The sequence below is a fragment of the Lactuca serriola genome, chromosome 9, assembly GCF_051521515.1.
Source record: "Lactuca serriola cultivar US96UC23 chromosome 9, Lser_US96UC23_V15, whole genome shotgun sequence".
NCBI lineage: Eukaryota > Viridiplantae > Streptophyta > Magnoliopsida > Asterales > Asteraceae > Lactuca > Lactuca serriola.
In genome coordinates, this window is record NC_136416.1 from 6,724,215 (window position 1) to 6,734,675 (window position 10,461).

General features: G+C 39.5%; 1 protein-coding gene across 1 annotated transcript; it reads right to left on the reverse strand.

Moving 5' to 3' along the window:
• Window positions 1-2,061: 2,061 nt before the first annotated feature.
• Window positions 2,062-2,747, reverse strand: LOC145074129 (putative histone H2AXa). Its single transcript, XM_079020546.1, has 2 exons — window positions 2,471-2,747; window positions 2,062-2,380 (listed from the first exon to the last, which is right to left on the reverse strand). The coding sequence occupies exons 1-2, from the start codon at window positions 2,672-2,674 to the stop codon at window positions 2,159-2,161; spliced, it is 426 nt and encodes a 141-aa protein (XP_078876672.1). The 5' UTR covers window positions 2,675-2,747; the 3' UTR covers window positions 2,062-2,158.
• Window positions 2,748-10,461: the final 7,714 nt, after the last annotated feature.

Genomic DNA, 10,461 nt, shown 5'->3' on the forward strand with positions numbered 1-10,461 from the left:
GAATTTTATAGGTGTTACAAAATTGGAAGGTTTTCTCAATGAAATGAAAATTTGTTGCTTAATTTAGATTTGTCACTATTATAAGAATGGTATGATTTGTTGTGTATGAGGGTGGGGGAACTGATGATAATTCAAACACTGCAACGTTTCATCGGGCATGTTCATGCCCTTGTACCGTTTCTTAAGCCTCTGATTCGTGAAATCGTAAGTTCTCTCTATATGAATCAACATTGATGACCAATCTTATTGTGTGATAACTAATTATCCATAAATTTCCAGGTAACAGATCACATTGAAACCCTACACCTACCCTCAATTGTCAAAAGAGATGGAATACGAACTTGTGAGAGGATTTAGAAGAAATTTTGGGGGTAATACGGCATTTATTGTTATTCTAATGCTATATGGAGGAGTCGAGTATGGAGATGATAACGGGTCGGGTGTGGATCGTTCCAGGGACATGGAAAAGTGTCTTAATAGGTTCACTTGTTGCCAGTTGAAGCAGCCTCTGGTGACGAAAAAGTAGTAGGAAACAAGCAAGGAAGTTGTTGCTACGAGGCAGGGTGCTGCAATGGCTACGACTGGAAACCAGAGGTTGATGGATCAGATTGGTAGGTAGACTTTTGTTGAGTCTTGATTGACTGATGATAATCCATTTGGATTAAAAATGGAATTTGAGTTTTTGAGGATTGGGGTTTGCAAGATCTTTGAAGGAATAGTTGCCCCAATTTGAAGGCGATGTGTGTGTGAAAGAGAGAGAGAGAGAGAGAGAGAGAGAGAGAGAGAGAGATCTTTTATTTTTTAATTATTAAAATAAATAAATAGGTATTAATTTTTTTAAAAAAAAATGGGAATATATTTTTTTCAGTTGCAAAAATGGTCTCTTAGAAGTGAAAAAACAAATATATCCTCATGTGGGAAGCACATGAGGAGGTTAACACCAACTTAACGAAAATTAAATACAGGGACCATTTCCACATACAAATCACTTCAAAAGAACCATGAATCCAAAAAAATTTGGGGTTTTGATTAAAACCCCAAAAAATTGCATATCAAACGCACCATTTTTGCAATTTTGTCTAAATTGTATATAAGTTAGTGGAAAATAAATGAGGGAACTAAATATTAGGCAATGAATTCAGTATTAAAAATGTGTTTTTTTAGGAAGTAGTTGGAAGTTAAATGGATTTTAGGTTTGGAATTGATTTCTTAGTCGATGAAATTTGTTAATTAACATGAAAAGAAACCGATTTAAAAAACAACAAACACGACACGGCACGATAAAGATAAAGATAAATTAAAATAAAAATTAGTTTATTTAAATAAAACTTAATCATATATAACACGACAGACAAATGTTAAATCAAATCAATTTCATTTCGAATTTTACACACGAACACAACACAACAGCTAGTCGTGTCTTTTACGCTTGACACGAACACGAATTTTAATCAGTTTCGTCTCAATTTCGTTTCTTATCACGCATTTTTATCATCTCGTGTCATCAATTGTCACGTGTAACACAATGAAGCTCTTGGCGCTCTCCTCTCGCTAGATCCATAGCAATTCACCCTTAGCAACCCCCTTCACAAGCGCTAGGGGGGTAGTGTTCATCAACCCATAGCGAGCCTGGTAAGTGGTTTTAGCGAGGACTCTCCTCGCAGTCTTATGATTTCAGCTTCAAAACCTCCAACTCCTTATTCACATACTCATCAATCCTGAGACTGTCTCACTTAGTTTCTTTAGAAGCTAGAAATCAGACATCAATTCTTACTTGGTGTTAATCTTAGACTTAAGTTTCCTTAACATCCCTTTCAGAGTTCATTCAATAGCGGTTCAACAAGATATTCGAAGTACTAACAATGCTTTCCAGTGCAGTATACAACAAAATAAGAAATTAGGATTTTTCACGTATGCACTAAACAGAAAGAAATGATAACTTTTACGATTGAAAAAACTTACGATGTAGCCATTTAGATATCATCAAAAATCTACTGAATACAAACGCAATTGCAGGAATTACCTAACACATTAATATTTGTGAAACAATGAACAAACAAATTCTGCAAAAGTCGTTTCATTTTTTACTAGAAAACAGAAACAAATGAGATACTAATTCAAGGTATTCATATTCCTATTCAATCTAAACATTAGAACCCTAGAATTCCTGAGAAACAGATCCAATCACATCCTTGCCTTTTGCCTTTTTGTTCGGCAGCAGATTTGAATGAATATTCGGCAACACTCCTCCATTGGCAATCGTCACTCTTCCTAACAACTTACTCAACTCCTCGTCGTTCCTCACAGCTAATTGAATGTGCCTGGGTATGATCCGGGTCTTCTTGTTATCCCTCGCGGCATTCCCAGCTAGCTCCAAAACCTAAATCACAGTAGCATTTATATCAGACGATTAATAGAAAGAAGTTTATGCAGAGATCGAAATGGATCTACAATACGGAGTGGTTTGTACCTCGGCTGCTAAGTATTCAAGGACGGCGGATAGGTAAACAGGGCTTCCGGAGCCTACGCGTTTCGCATACCTGCCGTTTTTTAGGTACCTTGAAACTCTGCCGACAGGGAACTGGAGACCAGCTTTTGAAGATCTGGAGACGGATTTCGTGGATTTAGGTTTGCCTCTTCCACCGGCGGATTTTTTAGCTTTTCCTGATTCCATTTCTTGTTGGTGATGAAGATTTAGAGGGTTTGATAATTTGTATTTTAGCGAATGGGAGGGATATTTGAAATGATACTGGAACGTGGTTTCTTATAGTGGGGCTTCTGGAGGGGAAATGGAAAAACAAGCCTCTCATTGGTTCGCTTGGGGTTTCAAGGATTGCCAGCGTGACATCTTTTGCTCATTGGTTGTTGTTTGTTAACTTGGATTGCCAACGTGGAAGACTCACAAATGTTTTGGCCAAGTACACAGGAGGTTAACTAATTGTCTAATCAAGTAGCCTCGGGAGATTTTTAAGAGAATTTTTTTTTTTTTTTTTTAAATTATAAGATAGCCATTGTTTTTTGAAAAAAATTTATATGTCATTTTTAAACATTAGATATCTTATTTATGTAACTTAATTTCTAAATAACATATTTAATCTTTATAAAATTTTTAAATATCATATTTATTTTTCATAAAATTTCAAAATATCATATATGTTCTTTTTAAATATCAAAATATCGTATATATATTTTTCAAAATATCATAGATGTCTCTCATATGGTGGTGGCGGCTATAGAAGTGTATTAGGTGTAGGGTTGATAACCGGTGAAGCTATAGCTATATACCCAGTTCCTTCAAAACATATTTCCATAACAACAACTATGGTCCCTCCATTCTAAAATCATTTCAAAATGAGTCTGAAATTTACCTTTTTAACCCCTGATTCCATAAATCTTTACAATATAAATCCATAATTTACATTTTATCCCTTGCTTCTATAATTCTTTTCATATAAGTCCTAATAATTACCAAACATACCCCCGCTTCTAAGATTCTTTTCAAATCAACTCTGTAATTTACTAAACAACCCTTAGCTATCAAAATTCTTCACAAATTAGTCCGGGAATTACATCTATTAATTAATTTATTTATTTATCTATTAAATAAACAGGGTGTTACAAATATGTAACACATAAAAAACATCAAATACATAAAAATATATAAAAATTACGTTTATACATTTAAAATGCATAAAAATACATAAAACATCTATATATGAAAAAAAAAACTTTAAAAATATATATAAGTACATAATACAGAAAAAAAATTGTGACAACTGTCAATTTCCAGTTAAGTCAAAGTCAACTAAAGTCAACAAGTCAAACCGGTCAACTCATCTAACCCTTGTATACTAGGGTTTTCATTATGTTTCTTATTAAACAACTCGCACTCTTAATGCAAAGTATCACTTAGAGTTTTCACGTGTTCGGAAACTCTAAACCCTAATCAGGGTAAGTGATGAAACTAGTTGATAAAACATTATTCCTTAACCCTCGAGGACATATGACAGTCATAACAAGACTTAACGAGGTTTACAAACCTTGAATTACAAAGCCAAACACTCAAAAAAGTCTCAAAAGAAATCTCTCTCAACCTCTTCCACTCTATCTCTCTTTATTGAAAATCTCTCCCAAATCTCTCTCCGTATGAGAAATCTCTCCAAGTATGTCAAATCTCTCCAAGAATGTGAAATCTCTCCCAAATCTCTCTCTGTATGAGAAATCTCTCGAAGTATGTCAAATCTCTCTCAAATCTCTCCAAGAGTGTGAAATCTCTCCCAAATCTCTCTCTATATGAGAAATCTCTCCAAGTATGTCAAATCTCTCCCAAATCTCTCTCTATATGAGAAATCTCTCAAAGTATGTCAAATCTCTCTCAAAATCCCTTTTGATTTATTTTGATCATTTGGGGCATCCCGACAGTTGACTTGGTGAAAAACCACTCGAAGCGGTAAGATTCATTGGAAATTAGCCATTTAGGTCCGCAGTCCCTCTATAAGGACCAAAGTCTTCTTGAACCGAAGCCCTAAGAATCAAGTCTGAAGCCTCCTTAGGGAACCGTAGCCAATGGACCAGACCGGACATGTTGAGAACCGAGGCTGCTGAAGACCGCATCGTTGATCCGCACCCGACCTCCGCTTCGGACCATCCTGACGAACCCGCCTACGATACCTCCTCGGACCGGAGCCCCTTCCCCTTCGGATCCACTTCAGCGACCAAACCCCACTTCGGACCTAAGGCTGTTAAGACCGGAATCACCCTCCTGACTTCGGATTTCCCCATTTTTCACCCGGTTTTCGACCACGACTCCGTTTTAAGCCCGTTTTTAATTATTTTAACGGGGGATTTCACCCAAACTCATATTTTGACATATAAGACCCCATATATTCATAGAATCAACATATTTTTAAGGAAATATTTATTTAAGAATAAAATTCATCAAGTAAGATCTTGTGGTGGAGTGTTGACTTTGCCATAGTGTTAAACACAAGCAACCACCCCCATACTCACTCCATGACTAACCCACACCCCTCTCCACCATACCTGGTCATTCAAGAGTACCTTTCCCACTCATACTCACGCCCTAAAAGCTAGAACATCCACCCTCTCTCCTCACACTTCCTTCATTCTCTCACTTTTCCTCCAAGGATCACACTCTAAATTCTCTCATCTTTCTTTCTCAATTTGAGAACTTCAAGGCATACATCAAGGCTTTTCTCCTTCATTTGGTAAGTGTCATCATCTTTCTTATGATTATTACACATCCTCCTACTCAAAATCATAGATTGCTTACACAAATTCCATCACATTAGTGTTAGATTCTCGAATCTTCAAGCAATCCTCCAAGTGTTCTTAAGTTGAACACTTATCTTCTTCAACATTCACCCACTAAAATCATATAAGGTGAGTTCATACCCCTATATTTTCATGTTTTCTTTAGTTTTAAGGGGGGGGGGGGGAATACAAGTTAAAACACCATAAACACAACTAAACTTTTCCAACAGCTTTCATCGAGAAAGTTTAACTACATTCACGGACTGTTTTGCTCAACTTAAACATTTTAGTTTTCAAAACTGTATTGTATGAAAATAGTTCAGGTTATACCTTTAAAATGACTTGCACATCTCCATACGATTTTTCTACGAATTGTGGTGATTTTTACAAAACAGCCTATCATTTCAAGAACGAATCCGGACCAGTCTGTGAATATGGGAATTTTAACCCAATTTAAAGACTTTCAAAAATCACAATAAAAATTACGAAGAAACTATACACATTTTATGAATTCTCAAAATTTACGGATTCAGTTTTTGACTTCGTATGATTTTTTTAAAACAGTGCAGAAAGGTTAAAAACTAGTTAACAACTTATAACTTTCATAACACTTTGTATTATGTTGAGCAAAGTGTATAACAATAAGTTCTAAATATTGAATGTGTTATCTTGTTAGTTTATCATCATAAACTGAAATTTAGTCATTCATGATAAGATTTTGCATTCATTTAGAACACATATATTAAGCTATAACAAGCATAGTTTATGGATTCATAGCACTAATGTATTTTCATAAAAGGGTTCTTTTACATTACAAACGTTTTGGATAAACTATAATAGGTATATTTTATGTATCATTTACTTTTCAAACTTATTTACCAAAGGTTTTCAGTTTAGTTCACGTAAATTTGTTAATGAATAAATTTGCGAGGCATTCATGATAACAAAGTCAAAAGTCCTGTAAATTATAACCAAAGTCTCTTGTAGGGAGAGCGTGATAGTCGTGTATAGATCTATATTGGGTATGTGTAACATCCGGGTTCCCAGGTATTATTTCTTATTCATTTATTTTTGGATTTTGAGAGGGGACTCGGCGAGTTGGAGGATAAACTCGCCGAGTATGGTCGCGGATGTCCACGCGGATTCGCGTCTGGACTCGGCGAGTCCATGCTGTTTCATGAAACCATAATTTCATGGGTTTGGGACCTATTTAAAGGCCCTTAGGGCCGTCATTTGCATCTATCAGTCCCTTGGGAGAAACCCCATAGCACTTGAGCGTTTTGGGAAGAGAGAGGAGGCCATTGTTAACATTTGAAGCTTGTTTAACAAGGAAAAGGATGTTTTAGCCAAGAGGAATCAAGGGAAGTGGGCATCCTGCGATTTTGGAGCTCAGAGCATCACTTTAGAGGTAATATCTCGGCTCCTTTTCTGTTGTTATGATGATGATGTGGATTTAGGGTTTCTTGGACCCTTTATTGACTAGTTCTTGGGACTCGGCGAGTTGAGTCGGGGTGGCCCCGTGATTCTTGCCAGGTGGAACTCGTTGAGTTGGGGAAACACTCGACGTGCCAATAAAGGGTTCAAGAGATAGTCAGTTGACACGTGTAGACTCGCCGAGTCGCCCTGGTGCACTCGCCGAGTCGGGTCAAAGTTGACCGTTGACCTTGTGGACTTTCAGGGTTGAGTGCAGTTGTATTTATGGGAATATTTGCTTTATGTGATTAGGCGGAGGCTACGTCACATTTCTACTGAGTCAGAGACTTACCGAGATATCAAAGGTGAGTCTTCTCACTATGTTGTACCTGGAAGTGTACCTATGTGTGACCGGAAGGTCTTGTATGCTATGAGTTGCATGTTTTGTATGCGTTATGTATATGATATGTATGTTATGTATGATATGGGCCGGAAGGCATTATGACATGGACCGGAAGGTCATGAAGTCATGGACCGGAAGGTCAGGAAGTCATGGACCGGAAGGTCAACACGAGTAAGACCAGAAGGTCTACTGGGACTGGGACAGAAGTCCCCTGAAACACATGGACCGGAAGGTCGTGTGAAGTATGGCATGGAAAGGCATATGTGTGTAAGGGTATTTTGGGGAAACTCACTAAGCTTTTATGCTTACAGTTGTTGTGTTATGTGTGTCGGGTACTAGCGAGGACCGTCGGAAGGCGCCGACGTGATGCGTACACACTAGAGAGAGGATTTGATTTTTGTGATCTTGGGATACGATATGTTTTGATAACTATTACCGGATATTTTGTAAAACTTTTTATATGAAAATGGTTGTGTCAAAAAGAAAATTTTGTTTTGAAATTTACGTTGTTACAAGTTGGTATCAGAGCCTTGGTTTGAGGGATTCAGATGCATCTTCGGGGGCATCTGAACTTAAACTAAGGATTTGAGGAAAATTTTGATAATAAAATAACTTTTTTTGAGAAAGAGTAAAGAGTCTTGAGAAAAACAGAGCAAAGTCGTGCGTACGATCAGCCAGTGCCCGAACGGTGACTCCCCAAAAGTACCCTTACGTTATGTGTTATGAGATATGTTATGTTACATTATACATGCTAGAGTAGGCTAGGTATACATATTAGGACTAGAGTGGCCTGATTTGTGATGCCTTAGCCTAGGAGTTTTCTGCTGTTGAGATGCTTTGAGAATGAGTAGGTAGCAGATAGGAGCTCATGAGAATAGAGTACTCGTAATCCAAAATCCAAGGAGGAGGACTTGGAGTGAATACTGATGCGGTGTGGAAAGTAGTATTGGGCCCGTACTACTGAAGACACCGGATCAGTGGGCATTCCAAGTAAGAATGTTTTGGACAACGGAGGACGAGTAGGGTGGCGTCATCGAGTATGATTATGCTCGATCGAGTCTCTGATAAATTTATGTTGTATTTGAGAGGGGCATTATGGTTGAGACACGCCACAGACCTGAGACGAGCGGTGTGAGTGACGAGGAGCTTCGTCAGATGATCCACGATGAGGTGGTTGCGGCGATCAGGGCCGAGATTCCGGAGATGTTTGGGTCTATCAAGACCACACTGTTGGAGACTTTTGACGAGCGGTACGCCGCGGTGACTGAGGCCGCAGCCGCTACAGTTACAGCAGTTGTGGCTGCTGCCAGGCCTCAGGGAGGTGACTCGTTGTTGTTCCGGTAGTTCAGCAACACGAAGCCACCCGAGTTTGATGGGACGCAGGATCCGATCGCTGCGATGAGATGGATTGCTGACATTGAGGGATGCTTCTATACGTGTTCATGTCCGGAGCATCTGAGGGTACGGTTCGCTTTGAACTAGCTTCGCTTGGGAGCGAAGGATTGATGGAAGTTCGTGACAGCGAACTTCACTCTTGCGGAGATTTCAGCGGTGACCTGGGAGAGGTTCACCACCATGTTCAGAGACGAGTATGTTCCCCCGGTGGAGAGGGAATGAATGGTTTAGGAGTTCTTGACCCTCAAGCAGGGTAATGATTCGGTTGTTGTGGTCACTCGGAAGTTTCACGAGAGGGCGATGTTCTGCCCTGAACAGGTGTCTTCTGAGCAGGCTCGGATGAGCCGGTATTTGGGTATTCTAAGGAGGGACATTCGGGAGTTCGTGTCGAACTCAACGTACCGGACATTTGTTGAGCTTCAGGCAAATGCCCGGAAGCGGGAGATTGAGTTGGAGACTCAGGCCAGGGAGGAGGCCGAGTCTCAGAGGATGGATCTGATGGGTTTTGGTCCTAAGAGCATCCTATGTGCTCATACAAACCCTAATGCTTGGATCTAGGTTTCTCTATTGTACATGCAAGTTATCTAAGACTATAAACCCTAGATCTAGAATATGACAATCAATATAACATATAATTAGGGTTTAAATCATACCTTGATTGTTATGTAGCAATAACAATCCCAAATCCTCCTTGTATTGACTTTAGAAAACTTAGAGTCACAAATGTCACTCCTCTAATGGTTCACAAACACCAAGAGTAAGAGGATGAAGAGGAGAGAGGAAGGAGGCTGCCCAAAAACGTCTACAAACCCTAGAGAAGTCTTAGTCCACGTTTTGGGTCATAAGGGATGTATATATAGTTAGGCTATTAGGGTTATCTAACAAGGAAACCCTAATTTGGATGCTTAAGCCCTAAGCAACCCATGGATCCCTTTCAGTAAGGCCTTGGACGACATCTTATGGGCTTCCCCATAGAATTCATCCACTCCTTAATATAAGGCAATCCATAGCCCAAAATTGTAATTATCTTATAATTACAATTCCAGTCCCTTAAGTTTAATTAATCTCTTTTAGTCACAAAACTAATTACCAATTAATTATTGACTAATATTAATTAAACAATATGATTTCTCCTTTAATATATTATTCTCATAATATATTAATAAATAATATTTAATCCTTTCTCTCCATAATTCATCCTATCAAGTTGCTTTGGTGAAGGCAACCCAAAAGGACCATGCACCATCGGGTCAAGTACATACCAAAATAGTTATGGACTTAGACACTAATCCAACAGGATCGGCGGCCGGCTCAGTCTCAGCCGGCTGCCAAGCGGACCAAGTCCGCCGATTCGAGGACTGAAGGCCAGAAGGGCCGCACATGCGGAAAGTGCGGCGAGGGTCATGAGGGGGCCTGTCGATCGGGTGTTTGCTACAAATGTGGCAAGGAGGGGCATATCGCCAGGGACTGCCCCAAGGGATTTATGGTTTGCTTCCATTGCAACTAGACCGGCCATCGGAAGGCCGAGTGCCCTCAGCTACACCAGGGATCAGCGTAGGGATCTGCGTCTGCTGCTAGGGTTGCCGAGGTTCGACCGGTGAAGGCCGAGGCTCCGAAGGCTCGTGGGAGAGCTTTTCAGTTGGTTGTGGAGGAAGTTTGCGCGGCGCCCGATGTTGTGGCTGGTATGTATTATGTATTTTATCTTTTGCTTATGATGTTGTGCTTATATGATGATATGCGTAGGTACTTTTTTTGTGAGTTTTGTACCTGCTTTGGTGTTATTTGACTTAGGTGCAAGTCGGTCATTTGTTTCCTTGGCATTTAGTCAGCACATTAGTATCCGTCAGGAGGTGTTGAGTCGACCTCTGTGAGTTTCCATAGCTGATGAGCGAGCAGTGTATGCATCAGAGGTGATTCAAGGGTGTACCCTTGAGATCTTCGGTGTGGAGTTCCCGATAGATCTGGTCCCGATTACG

Excerpts from the sequence above, each read along its gene's own strand:
- LOC145074129 (XM_079020546.1), bottom strand. The coding sequence starts at position 2,674 with ATGGAATCAGGAAAAGCTAAAAAATCCGCCGGTGGAAGAGGCAAACCT. Across the intron at positions 2,381-2,470 it reads TTGAATACTTAGCAGCCGAG|GTTTTGGAGCTAGCTGGGAA; the intron begins GTACAAACCACT and ends ACTGTGATTTAG.